The sequence below is a fragment of the Lepidothrix coronata genome, unplaced genomic scaffold (genome assembly GCF_001604755.1).
Source record: "Lepidothrix coronata isolate B3197 unplaced genomic scaffold, Lepidothrix_coronata-1.0 Scaffold2, whole genome shotgun sequence".
NCBI lineage: Eukaryota > Metazoa > Chordata > Aves > Passeriformes > Pipridae > Lepidothrix > Lepidothrix coronata.
Genome location: NW_016690182.1, coordinates 954,907 through 973,170, shown reverse-complemented (window position 1 = coordinate 973,170; position 18,264 = coordinate 954,907). Strand labels below are relative to the sequence as shown.

General features: G+C 38.6%; 1 protein-coding gene across 2 annotated transcripts in view; it reads left to right on the top strand.

The window, feature by feature from the left end:
• The window catches only part of TBC1D8B (TBC1 domain family member 8B), a 28,866-nt gene that overhangs the window by 3,259 nt on the left and 7,343 nt on the right, over positions 1-18,264 (top strand). Inside the window, exons 2-13 of one of the 2 annotated variants that reach the window (XM_017817131.1) lie at positions 3,001-3,111; positions 5,938-6,056; positions 6,668-6,893; positions 7,830-8,070; positions 9,535-9,742; positions 11,149-11,316; positions 11,797-11,946; positions 13,097-13,247; positions 14,568-14,782; positions 15,214-15,331; positions 16,034-16,319; positions 16,974-17,103. In XM_017817131.1, the coding sequence (XP_017672620.1) occupies positions 3,001-3,111; positions 5,938-6,056; positions 6,668-6,893; positions 7,830-8,070; positions 9,535-9,742; positions 11,149-11,316; positions 11,797-11,946; positions 13,097-13,247; positions 14,568-14,782; positions 15,214-15,331; positions 16,034-16,319; positions 16,974-17,103 (2,123 nt within the window). Of the gene's footprint in view, positions 1-3,000; positions 3,112-5,937; positions 6,057-6,667; positions 6,894-7,829; positions 8,071-9,534; positions 9,743-11,148; positions 11,317-11,796; positions 11,947-13,096; positions 13,248-14,567; positions 14,783-15,213; positions 15,332-16,033; positions 16,320-16,973; positions 17,120-18,264 lie in introns of both variants that reach the window. The other variant, XM_017817141.1, reaches the window with a different exon arrangement.

Genomic DNA, 18,264 nt, shown 5'->3' with positions numbered 1-18,264 from the left:
TACACTACTCCCACAAAGGATAGGAAGGAATCAAATTACTGTAAATAAAGCAGACCCTTAGCAATAAAAAAGCTGTAACTGATGCTATTTCAGGAGAAAAAAAATCTTTGAGATTGTGGGTTGAAAAGGACCCAAAACTCTGCCAATATTAGTACTCTCTGGATGTACTTGGTGAAATAAATATTGAAGAACAAAGTGGTGTTGCTTCCAAATGGCAAAATGCTGGGCAGTTATTGATGTGTAACATACTGACTTTATTGCCCTAACTTGGTACCATTGAGAGCAAAATTCATTGCTGATATGTTTTTGGGGCATGTCCCTGAGCTAATGTTGGTATTTTGCTGACCAAGGCTTTTATAAACTCTTGTGAAGAACACATCCATATTTCAAACCTATTCTGAATTCCCTCTTTTTTTTTTCTAGGGTATTTTACCCCATTTACTGAAGTATCTAAGATATTTCCTGGTAGTTTTACTCAGGCAGCTATGAAACTGAAAATGTTTTCTAAAAGCAGAGCACTTTCTCCATAAATATGCATCACCTTCTGTAGGTACAGCTGAATTCATTCCCTGAGCAAGGCAGGAGGATGATTTAGGTGGAATCCCCAGGAGAGACTGTGGGGTCTCACGTTGAGCAGAGATGAAAGTAGGTGACCCTCTGTAGGTTGTCCCTAAAATTGGTTCCCTTTGGGAAATAGCAATCTAACAGAGTGCTTTCTGAGAATCACCCAAGAGCTTGAGGGTACAGAAACCCTGACTGATAATAAAGTATTCCAAACATTGGCAGTTCATGGAGCACTTTCAGGACTAGGATAGGAAGGTGAGTGATCCTCTGCTTATTCCTCACAGCTGTGCCAGTGGCCATAGCCATGGAATTAGTTTGTACTAATGGAATTGTACTGTACTAAGGGTGTGTTGATCAGCTTAAGCACAAACCTGTAGTCCAAGATGCCATTCCTGGACCCAGCAGCACTGACTGGTGGGACTGCTGAAGTGACCTGGTACAGTTTAGTGTGTCTAAAATCTAATGTCCTTCCAAGCAGGTGGAAGCTGTGATGGCATTTTGAGGAGTGCTGCTTTCTAGTGTGCTGTGGTAACCCTTGGCTCAAGCTGAGTTGCATTAGCCTTATAAATGCTCAATAATGTCCTTGCACTGTATATCATAACAGAAAATGTTATTAATAGAATTGTGAATGAAATAATGCTGAAGCAAAGCCAACTTTGAGATCAGCTCAGTGTCATGACTCATTCAGTAAGCCAAAGCTCTTTAAACAGACTTAAGTGTTGTTACTTATTCAATGTCTTTCTTCTGTCAGGAACTACAAAATAATTTTACTTTCCAACAGCAACTTTCAATCTATGAATTGCAGAAAGACCAGAGAGTGTTTTTGTTTGATGTAAAGTACTGGTCTGTTTTGGTTTGTTGTTATTTTTGTTTCTTTGTTTGGGTTTGTGTGTGTGTTTTTTATATTTATTTACTTCCATGTTTTTGAAGAGAAGCAAAAGCATTCTGGAACTTGAATATTCACAGTAAGATAGTCCCACAGGCTCTATGCTGAAGGTATATCCTTAGGAAATGCATGCTCTGAGGATGAGTGTCTAGATGTCTCAATTTTGCCATATTTTGCTTTCTTGTATTCTTTTACAGTTGCTATTTTTCAGAATTAGAGAGGGGGTTAATGGAAAGAAAGTGGAACACAAAGTACAAGAAACCAACCTAAAATTTCTGAAATAACTTTTCAGGGATGCATTTGAAATTGTCTAAATCTAGTACTTCTATAGTATATTAAAAGCCAGAATCAAAAGATCATTTTCCATTAAACAGGGAAGAGTATTTAAAGATTTAAAGGTGCTGTAAGGGATATATTAACTTTGCATGCCAGCTCTCTCCCCAAATATCACTTTTTGGGAATACCTTGCATCCGTGATCTCAGCAGGTTTGTGGAACAGACTTTACAGCATCTCTGGGTAGTTGTGTCTTGCTTTTTTGGGTAATGTCATCTCTTGTTTTGCTGTTCTTTGGTAGGAGAATAAGAGCCTTGTGTGCTTGCTTCAGTAGCTTTGCTTCAGTTGAACTTTCTGATTCTGTGGCCATGCTAGAAGGATGCAAACNCTTTGGTAGGAGAATAAGAGCCTTGTGTGCTTGCTTCAGTAGCTTTGCTTCAGTTGAACTTTCTGATTCTGTGGCCATGCTAGAAGGATGCAAACATAGGAAATACAGGAAAGAAGCATAAGATCCTGTTGCTTGTATTTTTGTTTGTGTTGTAACAAGAAAAGGTTTCATTGTGCATCAGGAACTAAAAGCTTGTGTTTTTTCTTCAGTATGGATTTTTCTTTTAGAATTCCCTGATTCTTAGATTTTAAAGGAACTGTTAAGATATCTGGGCTAATATTTTTATTACTGTGCAGCGAGAGAGAATGATTTGCTGACCAATATAAAATACACACTAATTTTCCCAGGAAACATTTTACTCCCAGTTCTGGAGAGATGAAATTATCTCCTTAATGAAATTAGTATATTTTGTTCTGTATTCTGTTTAATGGAAGCTAATTCAATACTTAGTGGCAGGGAGGTGACATAGCCAGTTACAGTCTTCCAAGGGCTCTTTCCTGTGACTGGAAAACAGAACAGTTAATGACTAATTAAGAGATTGTTCAATTACTGCTTGTGCTCACTGAAGGCTGGGAGCTGCTGCCCTGTTACGTTTCCAGTTGTCCCCTGGTTTCCCACACTGCATGGCTGTCGCTTCCATGGGGGTCATATCAAAAAACTTCACCCTCATTGTGTGTCTGTAATGGCTTTTACTGGATCTAAACATGATCACCTCCCAAAGAAGTTCCTCTGGGAGTATTTTGTGCTCAACTGTGCTTTGTGTCTTCTCAGAGTTCAATAGTCCTCACTTGGGCAGCGTTCCTGTTCCTTAAGAAGTGAGACAGAGGGGAGTGTACGTTTCCAAACTTCAGTTTCACTGTGCTGTGTACATTTCCTTGAACCCAACAGGTCTTCTCGTGGGAACATTAGATGCAGTGTTGGACTCTACATCAAAAGTGGCCCCGTTTCGCATCCTGCACCAGACTCCAGACTCTCAGGTCTACTGGTCCATCGCGTGCGGTACGTCCTGGGCTTATACAGGGAGAAAAGAGGGTGCAAAGTACGGGGTCCATTTTTTGGATTAATCCTCTTCTATCATTATTCATTCTCATCACCTCTAATTGGTTTAAAATCATTTGTGAACCTGAGATTGACAGCAGTGGTTCCAGCTGTTCGGAACAGGTCTCTGGGCTCTTCCTATTACACCTTCTGATCTCCTGCCTTCTCCAGGGGTCCATCAGGTACCAAGGCCTTTGGGTGCTCATAGAGTGACAGAGGCACAATCTTTTCTTCTGTAAGGTGCAGGTATAACTTGACACAGTTCAGGATGGACTCCTAAGGGTCAACTTATCCCGAAGTGTGCTGTAGGTAGGAATAACAGTAGCTGCTTATCCTAATACTTTTATCTGGTTTGTCTTTGCATGTTAAAACAAGCCAGGTTCCCAGTCATGGAAAGAGCTGAATTATTCCTCATATCTGTTGCTCTCATATAAAAGGTTCTCTCTCTTTCTCATGTTGCATTATTAATCAGTAGGAATGGAAAAATAAATTAACCTTAAGGGTAGAGTAAGTGATTTTTTCCTAGACCATGTTTTTTGATAGAGTGGCAGACAGGGTTTATTTTGTTGTGGGGTTTTTTTGGGGGGGGTTGGTTGGTTGTTTTGGTTTCTTTTTTTTTTTTTAAGTTTTTTATTTTAACTTTAAGTTTTGTACCTTCTCCTGAAAATGAAGTCTTAATTGCTTTATACAGGCTACTTAACTACTGGGTGTCCAAAGAGGCCTCCATCCCCAAAGCTGAGAGGAGCCTGTTATTCTTTGCATGCATCATTGTTTTTTCTTCTGAGGCATGGTCTTGTCTTCATGTTGAAATCAATTAATATTGTCATCTGGTTTAATGCTAAAGAGTCATTGTTGTGGAATTAATCTATTTCTTAGTTTTTTTGAAAACTCTGAATGCATCTGTAGTACAGGGAAAGAGAACAATGTATTTTAGTTAATTTTCCTTGCTTTGATGTATTTTAATTAATAGTGTTCTTTAAGGAATCAAGACTCCATCTAGACTTCGCTGGGCTCCCAGCCTTCCTTTTAGTTACCTGTGGCAAAAGATGAGCTTTTCAGGAAATCTGCCATTTTGCAAACACATGTGCATGAGTAATTGCCCTAGGAACTGTTACACTGTTTTTACATTGGATTTTGCAGTTCTCTCTTTATTAGGAATCTGCAGTGCGTTACCTTAAATGAAAACTTGTGCCTCTTGCTGTCTTCTCTATGCAGTTAGCTGTTTTGAAAATACAGATTTGTTCTTGTAGCTTTAATTTAATGTAATTCGTTGCATGTCACTTGAAAAGGGCAGCCTTATAAAGTGGATGGAATTTGAACAGTCTGTGAATTGGCAGTAAATACATTTCAGGACCACTTCTGACATCATCAGAACTGGGGGTGACAGGCTATTGAAAAGGTACTTTGATACGTCTGTTGGAAGTATACCCTGGGGAATCCTGCTGCCATCAGGTCAGCCCTTGGGAAAATACAAAGGATAGTCTTCATTTTAGGACTAAATTTATATAAATTCTGTGCTGCACAAACATACTTTACACCAAAAGGCTACCTGTGTAATTGTACTTTTTATCAGAAAACAGATTGTTTGTTCCATGAAGAAATTGATGGGATGACCCTTCTTGCTTTATATATGAAGGGTCTGAAACAGTGCTCCTAAACCATTTAAACAATTTTTAAACAGTTTCATCTTTACTATTTCCCCTCTGTGCTTCTGATTTAAACTGTGACTCAAATAATTGGTCTACATGTGTAGTCTGAGAAAAAGAATTACTTTCGCTCTTTAATTGCTGTGTTAATTACTCTTGATATAATTTTTTAAGTGTTGTTGCAAATCTACCCAGTGTAATACAGTCTGACTATTTAACTGTATTTAGAACAATTTCTGTTCATTCCCAACGCCACTTTAATTAATTCTGTGGAGTTTTTAATTAGCCCTTGCAAAGTAAGCTGAGAAAAAAGCAATTGTTAAAGGTGTGTTCTTGCTTGGGGGTATTGGAAGTATGTAATTACACTGACTGATTTGATTTGTGAGCATTCTTCTGGAGGATGGAGCTGCCAATTAATTTATATTCTAGAATGCCTTTATTCAAACCTATATGAATTCTATCTCTCTCTTTCCCTCTCCCTGTCCCCCAGCATGTGTTGAGGAGTCACCTGTCTTTAAAGCACTAACTCAGTAGTGAATTTGCTGGAACTCTACTGTTTCACTCGTGTCATCTCAATCTTTGCTGCCTCCTGGTGATGTTTGCTTTATGTCCTCATGTGTTAGAAGGGGTTTTGCACAGCAGGTCCCAGTCTTGGAGTTCTGCTCTGGAAGCTGTTATGGGCCACTGATCAAAGAGCTGAGGATATCAAAGGCCTAGATTTCATTTTCTTCTGAGCCTCATGTGTTTGGTCTCACATTTCCCACATTCTAGACTGTTAGACTGGGACTGTTGTGGCAATGCTGAGTCTGTGCTGGGGAGGAAGGAACTGTCAGTCCAAGTCAGGCTTTAGCACCGAGCCCACACAATGCTGACAAAGCTGTGATGCTTCTGGATCTAAAGGCCAGAAATAGAGCTGCACAAAGGGCTTGAAAGATAAAAACACAGCATTGCACATGTTTAATGTACACTGGGTACCTTTGCAGTGTACACAAGAGGTAACAAGAAATTTGAGACTTATGATTTGGACTTGTGTAACTAAAGTATTCTGCAAATCAGGAATTTGCTAAGTATTCTCTTGATTAATACTTTTAGTGAAAGTCTCTTCTGATTTTAAGCAATACTAACTTTCTCTTTTAATCAGGATCCAGCAGAGAAGAAATAACAGAACACTGGGAGTGGTTAGAACACAATGTTATGAAGACTTTATCTGTATTTGATTCAAATGAAGATATTACGAGCTTTGTCCAGGGAAAGATAAGAGTAAGTAACAGGCACATGACTAAGCTAAGTATTTTTTTCCTCTAACGATACGTGCATAATATGTCCTCTGTAGAATATCAAAGTACAGTATTGTAATGCTGCCTAATTCTGGTTGAATAGTATGTGACTGTTAACTTTAACACACTCCATTGTTCGTGTTTCTCTGCCCTACAAGGTTGTTTGACATAAACTTCTCTTGGTAAATGATCAATGCCTTTAGATAGTGGTCTAAAACTGTTGATAAATTATTTCACCATAATTTTAACAGTGCCTGGGAAGCGTATGGTCTCTTTTTGTGAAAGTGCAACAGTTTACTCTATATATGCTAAATATTTAACCCAGAAACTCTTGAGATTAAGTGAGGAAAATACGTTTCTTTCAGAAGAGGAGATCGGGGAATGTGTGTCTTGCCTTAGTTGTGTGGGAAGCTTGGTGGATGAGTTTGAAATAGCACATTTGATTTGTGACCTGTGTTTTGATCCTCAGACTATTCTTCCTGTTCTGAAACTTACTCTCCTCTTCAGAGAATGCTGTGCTGTGTGTAAGCAGGTGCATATATGACAACCACTCACATGGATGCATATATAAGCTAACAGGATTTTTTGTTTTAGGGTTTGATTGCTGAAGAGGGAAAAAGTTCTTTTGTAAAAGAAGATGATCCTGAGAAGTTTCGTGAAGCTCTTATGAAGTTTGAGAAGTGTTTTGGATTGCCAGAGCAGGAGAAGTTGATAACCTATTACTCGTGCAGTTACTGGAAGGGCAGAGTGCCCTGTCAAGGATGGCTTTATCTTAGTACCAACTTCCTTAGCTTTTACTCATTTTTGCTTGGAGCAGAAGGTAAATTAGTCTGGATGCTAAGCCTAGTCCCTTCATGCTTTACTGCTGTCTTTCAGATTAAGAATTTTTCCCAAGAGAGCTATTTTGCCATGTGAGCAGATGTCAACACAGGAGAGAAAAAACTGCCAGCATAACATAATTTATGGAAATGAATACATTTGTGTAACTTACTACACAATATCCATTAGTTTGCTTCCTCCATACAAACTTCAGAAAGAAGACAGACAGTTGCAGTTGACTGTAGCTGAAAGCTGTCCATCATCTTTAGTTCATGTGCATTATTAACTCAGTCCGTGAGGATTACAGTTATGTCTTCACACACAGGCTTAATATGTCACATGGGTGCTCTACACATTGGTGATAATTGCACATACCTTTTTTTTTCCTGTTTTCAAACATTAGCTTGAAATGCCCAAACAAATGCCTCAAATAGTGTGAACTGTAACTGTATTTATGTGAAAAATTGAAAGCATAAAAAAAAGAGGGTGCTTTTCAAAGCTAATTTTTATCTGTACTGGGAAATGCCATAGCTAATGGTCACAGTTCCTCTCCATGCCAATACATGGTTGATTTAATTTAAGCAGCCCTGTTGGTGAGCTGTTGAAGGGGGTTGGCTCATATGATGGTGTGTGTTTGCCATTTGCAGTTTCACATAGGAGCAAAGAAAAGGTGGTGTAAGCTTGTGTTGTCATACACGGTGTGTCTTTTAAGGTTTTTCTTTCTATAAAACTCTTTCTTATCGAATTATGTTTTAGGAAATGTGAGGAGAATGGGTTTTGTGCTTGTTAGTTTGTAGCCCTTTCCAAGTGTGCTATCATTTAACTATGTTGCTTAATTATAATTTGTTAGTGCTGCTGACTGCGGCTTTGCTTTTTTTAATACGAGGGTAGTAGCTACTGAGAAGTGACTCACATCTCCTTATATTTGTATTTTCAGTAAAACTTATTATCTCCTGGGATGAAATATCAAGACTTGAGAAGACTTCCAATGTGATTCTGACAGAGAGCATTCATGTATGCTCCCGTGGGGAAGATCATTATTTTTCCATGTTTTTGCACATTAGCGAAACATTCCTTCTTATGGAGCAGCTGGCAAACTATGCTGTTAGGAGACTTTTTGACAAGGAAACATTTGAGAATGATCTAGTCCTTCATGACCCTCTGCAAATCACCAAGAGGTAATGTATTACATAGAGTTTATCTGCTCAGGGCTCAGTACTTGTTTAGGCGAAGGAGAAGAGAATTCTTGTCTCCAGGAGATCTGTAAATATCAACAAAGGTGGTGTTCTCTTAACTGTCTCATTAAAATGTAGGACCAAAGCCATGTGAGGCATTGTAATTTGTTGTTACTTTGCAGGATCCAAAGTCTATATGAAGACAGGAGGTGATCAAACCTTCAGAGCTGTTCTTCCAACTATAATGTTTATAGTAGTTTGAATTTTGAAAAGGAGTTCTTGCAGCATTTAGGATTAGAAAATTCAAAATGGAGCTGTGCTGTCTCCAGAGAGACCTGATGAGGAAGGATAAGGTGGAGAAGAAATCATTTAATAAACGTGTAAATGATAACTGCATGGCTTTTCTGCCCCTGGAGGTGGGTGATAAAACTGATGAGTTGCAGATGGATTCATGGCTTTCCTTATTTGCAACAGCATTTTGGGCTGTAGGAAACCCATGAATGTAAGAAACCTGGTGGTCAGGGTCCTTCCTTCTCAGGAAAGGTGTGTAATTATTCCTTGTAGTAGTTTTATGGTTTCTTTTCAGTTCTGGCTTCTATTGAAGAACATACTACCTTTCCTCAAAGAGCTGTTCAAATTCTCATTCAGATGTTCCGGTTTTGATCTGTGGACCACAGCTATTTACTGTAAAAAGTAACTAGGAAAAGGAAGTCTATTTTTAGGTGATTTTAAGTCACATAAAGGGACTAAATTGGAAAATGGAAGGGGACACTGTTGGAAAATGTTACCTATCTGCAAATTAGAAATTATGATAAAGCATTTTTTCTAAGAAATGTTTCTACTTAAAGCTGCATGCACCCATGACTTAAGAAAAAAAAAAAAGCTATTTTGTTTTATAGTACACAGATAATAAAGCCTGGTTTAGGTTATATTTCCTGGGTAATTGATCCCTACCTTTGGTAGCAGTGCTGGAGAGGGATGTTGCTCTACAACCAAAACATTGTTTCTGGCTGCAGTTATCTGTAGCGAATTAGGATATGGCAGATGTTTACAACATGTGCTACATTTCTACCTAATTAACCCTCTGTCAAGCCAAAACTTGTTTTAAAGAGATTACTCTGATGTGTGGAGAGACAGAGCAGATTAGCCTGTTAGTATCTTTTTCTGCACTACCTTTAGGCCCTGATTCAGCACAGTGCTTTACTGTGGAAGGACATGATTGAATTTATTCCTGTTCAGTGACCTATTTAAGTATTTTGTTAAGTGGCTGTACATGTAGGTGTGGTCCAACCCTTTGTTGCCTCTTTCAGCAAAACATTGAACCCTCCAGACTGACCCCATGGATTATGGGAAAGCATGATGTTTTACTGTCTTTTCCCAAGATATTTTCGACTTTTGTATTTGTAAAGGCATTTAAAACTCATTTTTCTTGTCTCTTTCCTACCTTTTTGTTTTGTTTTAATCCAGAGGCCTAGAGAGCCGTGCCCACAGTGAGCAGTTTACTGCATTCTTCAGGCTACCTAAAGAAGAGACCTTGAAGGAAGTTCATGAGTGCTTCTTATGGGTTCCTTTCATTCATTACAATACTCATGGAAAAATGTGCATTTCAGAAAACTACATCTGCTTTGCTAGCCAGGATGGCAGCCTGTGCAGTGTAATCATTCCACTAAGAGAGGTAATGTGAACTGCAAGTCTGCCAGTTACACCAGCAGTTTTGCTGGGTACAGAATCCAAACTTTTTAATACTTAAAAAAAAAAATTGCTTAGTTCTTGAAGTTGAGTTAATGAGAGATAAATTAATTCTTGAGATAAAAAGTCAAGAATTGTAGAGGATAGAAGATCTTGAAGATTAATAATCACTCTGCTGTGTTTCTTGGCTCAGTAGTGCAATTCTTTTTGCAGCAGTTGAGCAGTGCTGTCTCTTCAAAAGTCAATAGGAAAATCCAGTTGTCAAGTGAGCAAGTAGCAATGCCATTACAGCTGATAGTCTCACCAGACTGAATAAGGACCATATAGTAAAGGACACAGCATTGGTATTTCTGTAGAGTACTATAGCAGACTGCAGAATGACTTGGGAGAAAAAAACCCAAACAACTCTCCATCACTGTCTTGACTTCATGTGGTCTGGGGCACTGGCCCATTTCAGTCTTTCACTGTTAAAAGCTTTTCATCAACATCCAGATTACAATAGCCTACAAATTAACCAGGTTCTATAATTGCTCTGTAATTGCTTTACATGCTCTGTGTACACACTGCCTGACATAAGACACCTGAAATAGAGGGTGAGCTGTACTAATTTCAGCAACACTTCATGTTTCCCACTAAGATAAAGCAATTTTTTTGATTTTCTGTAAATAGTCCTGCAAACAATAAAGTCTTTCATAAGCTGTGAAAAACAAGAAGAGGCTGCTTTAAAGGAGCTGACTCTAAATTTATTCTTGTGGACTGTCAGTCCCTCACTGTTTGTTCTACAGTACTGCAGAGTTACCTCATTTCAGTGGTTTTCCATTCTTTAACAATGTGAATGCATCAGCGATGCCAGTCAGCCTAGATCTTCATGATTGTCATACTTGTACTTGCATGATTTAAGTCTATTAACTGCTCTAATCTGTGACTGTTCCATCATGGCAATTAAAGTCAGCTCCTGCTGTCATGTGTTATGACAGCTGTCTTTGACAGGGTATTCCCAGTGGAAATTCAGTCTTGTAAAACTTGTTTCATTTGATTACTTGCAAAAGTCATGTTTTGTCTGCTTTTGGAGGGTAAAAAAAAGGCAACAGCTTCAGCAGGTATAAGGAGACAAGATTTTCAAACTGAGAACTCGCAACTGGGAAAACCTTTTTGAAGATTTCTGGTACTCTGTCAAAAATCTATTGCATAATTCTTAGTACCTTGTGCTAAAATAGCTCCAGGCCACTAACCTTTCAACTTGTAACTTGTGTTACTAATCTGTTTGTGTGGTGCTTCATACCTATTGTTTCCTTTACATGTGTAAAAGGAATTCCTTTACAAATAAGTTTGCTCTTTTAGAAGTAAGCTGGTAAAATATCTTGCCTAATTTATGTGTCCTTGGTTCCGTAGGTCACAGGGGTGGATAAGGCAGATCCAGCCAGCAGAGGAGTCAGCATTAGTACCAAAGGAAAAACAGCTTTTCGTTTCACAGAGCTTAGAGATTTCGAACAGCTTGTGGCAAAGCTCAGAATGAAATGCAATGCAACTTCAAGTCCACAACACATCATAACTACAGAGGTAACTGCTCTGCTAATTCTAATTTCTTAAAACCTGTTTCTAGGAATCAGGTTGTGTGGTCTTACTAAGAGTTTATGTATCATTGTCAGTGCTTTGCTGTGTAATGCAATATTCTTATAGTTAAGCCTGACTCTAGACACAAGATAGTACAGTGTCCGCTGTACCTCTAGATTTCAAAGTGTCTAAATTTTTTTAATTTTCTATTTTGAAAAAACACGTTCCCATCTCTTGCCTTCAGACCATTTACATTAAAACAAAATTCCACTAGTGTGATGTAAAATTACATGTAGCTCTGTCAGTTTTTGTTGGCCTCTTATTTGACTGAGGAAGTTGAAGAATGATTGTAAGGTTGTTTCTAGATATAAAGAAGTCTGTATGGTTTCAGGCATGAAAAATAAGAAACCAATGACAACACATCCCTAAGAAGCATTATTTATTATATTTGCAGTATGTAACTACCACTGTTAAATTTTTTTCAAGGTTGCAGCTGGTTCTGCCTCTGATCATACGAAGGATTTTGATGCAGGACCATCAAAGATGGGTCAGAGAGATAACAGCAAAACAGTCGGTACAGAAGCCTTAATGACTGTCTACCATCCTCAGGATGCTGAGAATCTTGACTCTAAAATGGTAAGGGATAAAATGACCAACAGCTTGGGGAATCTAATTGCAAAGGACTGAGGTTTATCAAAATGTATTCCAGCAAGGCTGCTGATTTCCTCTGGGGCTTTACCAGTCTTCTTTCATCTTCATTTTCTGTATTTGGAGTCCACAGGGTGCTTCTTCATGGCTCCATTCAATTTTCTGCTCATCTTGTGTAGTAATGATGTGCCTTATCTTCATGGAGCTAATTTCTCCTGCTCTTCCACCCCTCAGGGAAGAGTTGGCTGTTTGTTTTATGATAGTGAGCATGTTTCATTTCTATCTGAATTGTCAAGATACAAAGTCACTACAAACTCTTTGGGAGCAAGGAGGATGTTATAAGAAATTGACTTAATTTCTTCCTTGCTTGATTCTTTTGCACTGCTGTCTAACAAAGTTATGCTCTGGAGAATGTTTATTTAATTGTTTTTGCTGTAGGACGTCCAATTTTTGCTTCTCCATAGTGTATGCAAGAAGACAGATTTTATTTGAAAATAAGTCTTTCAGCAAAACTGGGTAAACTAAGATATGAAATTTTTTTATATTAAAAATATCAGAAAATAAATGTCCTGTCCTTTGGGCAGGACAAAAGAGAATCTAGATTTTAAAATCCAGTTTTTATGGTATTTTGAGCAAAATTGGACAAAATCTACTTTTCCTTTTGGCAACGTTAATTGTTTTAACAATGTTAAATCTTAGTGCTGCATGCACAGAAATGTTTACCCTCTCTCAGCCCTGGAGCCTCACATGAGCTGGAGCACTGTTATCAACAGTTGGTTTACTTCAGAGAAATGTTTGTTTGACCTTACTGTGCTGTGGCACTTGTTGGTTTGTGTCAGGTGAGATACTGGATTAGATTTACCTTTTGTCCAATCTGGTGTAGTCTTCCTTGTAATAATATACTTTAAAGAATAGTAGGTCATGTAGAAGATGGCATTTTATGCCAAACTTGTGCTATGCATAGGCTGGATTTTGCTCTGATTTGCTTCAGCATTCATTTCACACATCAATACAGATGCTAACACTGTAATTTCCAGTTTATATAAATATAACTGGGAGCAAAATTTACTTTTTTTCTCTGAAACCTGAGGAGAATCTACCAGTATATTTAATGCTTGTTGTCTTCTGCTTTTCACAGTTGAAAGAAAAAATGAAGGAGCAGTCATGGAACATCCTCTTTGCCGAGCGAGGACATGGTGTCAGTATGTTTCGAACAAAGAAGACTCGAGATCTGGTTGTAAGAGGGATCCCAGAGGCCTTAAGAGGAGAGCTCTGGCTGCTCTTCTCAGGTATTGCATAACAAGTCTAATTGACTCTTTTTGGAACTGTACTGTATGGATGTTCTAGTTACTGACAATAGTCTAGTTATTGACTTCTAGTCTAACAAAAAGTGCTCTTACCTCTTGCATTTTGTCCAAATCTTTCTGAAGAAAGACATTTCAAAATAATGAACAAGAATTTGCTTATTTTACAACAAACTCCATTGAAACATAATAATAGTAATAAGTGCTGTTCCAGGGGACAGTCAGTTTCAGCAAAGCCTCTTTACTTGCTAAAAAAAAAGCATGTTTGTGAGACTGTGTTGTTTTGGTTTAAGCTTTCGGAGATGATAGTGTTACCAAACACACAGAAAATGTTTTCCTGGCAGAGAATTTGGCCCCAGTTACAAGCAGCTGTTTGCTACATGCTTTTGCTTGGTTTAAAGAGTGAGATATACAGGAATTGTGGATTGTCTTACGCATATGAGATCTGTTGTCCAAGCTCTGAGTGTGCTTTTGTTGCCTACTTCTGTAGAACACACCTGTGTCAGAGCACATAACTTGAGGAAATAGAGGCCCAGGGAATTAAGACCCTGCTCTGCAGCACTTCTGTTCCTGTTCATTGAAACACTCAGAAAAGCAGCAGCCACTGGCTTGATCGGGGTCACACAGGAAGCCTGTGTCAGATTCAGAAAACAAGCTGAAGATTTGGAGGAGCCACCCAGGACCTTATCTGCTAGCTGTGCTCACTGTGTTCCTGGGCAGAGCTTTTTCCTCTTCTAGAGGATCTGTTTATTGTAACAAATGCATTTTATCCTCCTCATTCAGCCTACTGTATGGTTGTTCCTTTTGGGCATGTGTGAACATGGATCTGTCTTTGCCAGTGTTCTTTGAGGATTACACAGGCATTTATACTCCTCTAACCAGCCCAATATCTCTGTCTTAGGAGGTGCTGACATAATTAGACAAATATTAGTCTTTTGCCTGGTTTTCCCAATCTGTTCTCAGCTCTACAAATGAAAAGGTATTGTGTTCCTCAGAAAATTTGGGCAAAATTGTAGGTGAAAGGAAGCCCCCCTCCCCAAACAAACAAAAAAGTAAGTCAAAATCAACTTTATAATGGGAAGTGACTTAGATTTCCTCCGAGCCTTATTTTATTTAGCTTTTCTGTTTTAATTTCAGAGTAATTCCATTAATTTCAGTAGGATTACTCTAATACATTACTACAGTAATATCTGAAGATTCATGAGGTACCTCAATAGCCGCCAGAAGTTTTTATATAAATTGCAGACAATCACACAGTTACTTTACTGTTGTCCTCTAATACCATGCAATACTGTGTATTGGCAGGTGCTGTAAATGACATGGCATCCAACCCTGGTTATTACACTGAGTTGGTGGAAAAGTCCTTAGGAACGTGCACTTTGGCTACTGATGAAATCGAACGGGATTTGCGTCGCTCCTTACCCGAGCATCCTGCTTTTCAAAGTGACACGGGAATTTCTGCACTCAGGAGAGTTCTTACAGCTTATGCATACAGGAATCCTCAAATTGGATATTGTCAGGTACAGCAGTTTTGAGAGTCTTAGTGTTGGTTGTCTAAGTATTAGCTCATGATGGCAGTATAGTAGAACTGCATAAAATCAGTCATAGAAATGTGTAATTGTTTCTTGCTTATTTCATCTTGCTGTGCAACATGAATTTTTGATTGTACTTGAATTTGTTGATAAATGCTGTCATGGCCACTTCATGTATGTGTTTGTGTTCTAGCTAGCCATTTAGCATTTAAAAATGTTTTTACGTAGTTCAAGTACTATGTTCTGTTTTTAATAATATAGAAGTAAAAGTCTTATACTGGATATGGCTGTAGGTTATCCCAGTACTCTAAAAACGTGCTGCAGAGTGCTTTCAGAAATATAAATTCTGACTAATGATAACAGTTGTGTTTTAGCCATCTCTCCTTGTAAATGTTTCCTTTCCTGTTTAAATGTTACAGGCAATGAATATTCTGACATCAGTGCTTCTGCTGTATGCTAAAGAGGAGGAAGCCTTCTGGCTTTTGGTTGCTGTGTGTGAAAGGATGCTCCCCGATTACTTCAATCGTCGAATCATTGGTAACATCCGTCTTTTTATCTATCTAGAATTGAATGTAAATGATCATTCATTAAGGACAAATGTAAGGAACGAGATAAAGACTGACCAGTGGAGAGAAACTGTTGAATTTGGTTCAGTATTGTGGAATAGAAAATGGAGGTTACAGAGAACATCCCATGGCTCCTCCTTAAATAAGACTGGATGTGATTTTCAGATATTGTCATTACTCTAGGCATAACTACTCAGGAAGTAGTCAATTAGACTATTATACTGTTCTTTTGGAATTATAACTGCAATTCATACTATTTATTTTAAACTCAGCCAGCTTAAATAAAGGAAAAAGAGTTACTCCAGGTCCAGACTTAGCCTTTGATCTCCTATGCAGTTCTTACAGGTGTACATGCTGGAAGCACGTTGGATATGAAGTTTCTCTCTCATTGCAGAGAGGGTGTGCTGGCTGTCAGGGGAGTCACTGGAAGCAGCCATGCACTCACCGAAGTGCTCACACCCTTTAAGCATGCAACAAGGCTCTGGACCATGCATGGAGTGCACAGCTTCCAGCTGAGGGATGGGAGCCAATGATTCTGTGCTGCTGGGCCTGTGTGTGCTTTTATAACAGAACTGCGTTAGGACAGGGCCTTTATTTCTGGCTGGTGCTCTGAGAAAAGTGTGCTTCTCTGTATTAAGATTTGGGTGGTGGTTTTGTTATCCTTTCCCTGCAGGTGCCTTGGTAGATCAGGCAGTGTTTGAGGAGCTCATCAGGGTTCACCTGCCTCAGTTGACAGACCACATGACGGACATGACTTTTTTCTCCTCGGTCTCTCTCTCCTGGTTCCTTACCCTTTTTATCAGTGTGCTGCCTATTGAAAGTGCAGTCAATGTGGTGGACTGTTTCTTCTATGATGGAATAAAGGCAATCTTGCAGCTGGGCCTCGCAGTGCTGGAATACAACATGGAGAAGTTGCTCACTTGTAAGGATGATGCGGAAGCAGTCACTGTTCTCAACAGGTATCAGTGTAACTGTTATTCTTTTGGGCTGGTAGCAGCTGCTGTAACTGTGAGGCTTTTAAATGTTACATGTTTGGAATTTACAGAATCATTGAGAAAGATGTAATTTTTGTTATAAAAGACCATGCAGCTTCGTGTTTATTGTAAATTCTAGCCTCCCCGATGGATCTGTTTAGGCTGGTGATGTAGGTCTGCTAAGCAGGCGCAGATCAGGCATGTCTTTGGCTTATGCATCTGAGGGGATTAAGATTGCCTCGTTCACAGTTCAGGACAAGCTTTTTTCTCTCTCCCAGTCATATAGTATAACCCTGCTAGATGGATTAGAGAACTAGGGAAATGCCAAGTGGAAGGGACTTTGGCAAGAGTCTAGTTTAACTTCCCACTCCAGAAACAGTTGCTGCTCACATTAGATCACATCAGCCAATACATCACTATTGTATTGACTAAAACATCCCAAGGCTGGAACCTTGTCTGGGTGGGCAGTTCCCACATTCATGTACCTTTGTTACTATTACAGCATATTTTTGCTACTGATTCTCATATTCTTTGCTATTTCCCATTCTCTGTACACTTTTTCTTCAGTAGATGCCAATGCTGTTGTTATCTGGTGATAAATTGGTTCCTGCTGATTTCTCATGTGTTTGCTTTGTGCAGATTTTTTGACAGTGTCACTAACAAAGACAGTCCTTTGCCTCCAGCTGTGCAGCAAGGCTCCAACCTCAGCGATACAAAGAGTGACCACCCCAAAGTGGACATCACTGATTTGATTCGAGAGTCAAATGAAGTATGTGTTCTTTTGGGTATGTTTTTGCATCCCATGCAGTGTTTGTTTCATGGACAACTTTAAAAATACTGCAGCTGCATTGTACAAACTAGGGTAGAAAATCTGCCTAGATTGGTAGAAATGGGGCTCTGTATTTTGTTCAAGCTCACTGAAAACCTTATAGGTTATGGAACAGGTTTGGTTTTGTGTTGTTTTGGGGTTTTAACTGCTTGGAATGTGCTTTCTAGTCTGTACTTTTTAGTCTCCTCCTGAATCTAGGAGTTCCCTATATTCATCAGAGGTCATGTATTACCATCCCTCATTGACATTATTAGTATATACATTAGTATATTATTGGTATATACAAATACCTTTGTATTTACTAATTTGAGACTGCACATTGCAGTCAGTGGTAACATTTGACATAACAATGTGTACAGGAAACTGTGTACTTTGGTAGTTTATTGTATGGGTTAGATGACCATTTAGAAATGTATTGGGTGAAGAGCAGTTATGCTCTTTTAGCACTTTCTTTCAATTTGCAAGTTTGGTTTCTGCAATGTTAAGCTCTGGAGCTCTTAATTGGGGAGGAAATACATCTAGCTTCTCCTATTTTTCCCCAGATTTTCGTGAGGCATTTTTTCCCTTGGTGTGATTTCTGTCAGAGTGTTAATGTATGTGTAGATAGGTTTCTGCTCAGCCCAGAGCTTCTGCTCAGAAGTGAAAGGAAGCCGAATTAAAAGATTTGTTCACATTTTTTTTTCCTATTAACTGGTTTCTTTTATCTGTATAATAATTTTTCTATTCTGATTCTCATTGATATGTTTCTAGTAAAAGATCCACAGTTCATTTCTTTTGAAAAAATGTCCTGACTTTGACTCACAAAAGATTAACTAACTAATTTGTGTAATTTAGAAATTGTCTTTTTTGATTTTTTACTGAGAAGAAGGCATTGCTTTTAATGGGGTGAACAATGTCAAGAATCAGAAATTCAATTTCACTTGAACTGTCTTTTTAGCATTGGGCTAATCATACAAAAGTCTGTTCTGCTATCAGTATTGTTTCACAAGAATGTTAGACTGGAAAATCATGTATGGGAAACGCTTTAAGATTCTTGAAAGAAAAGTTGAAAACTCTTTTGGGTCTTTCTTGTCATGGTGAGTTCTCAAAGTGAGGATGAAT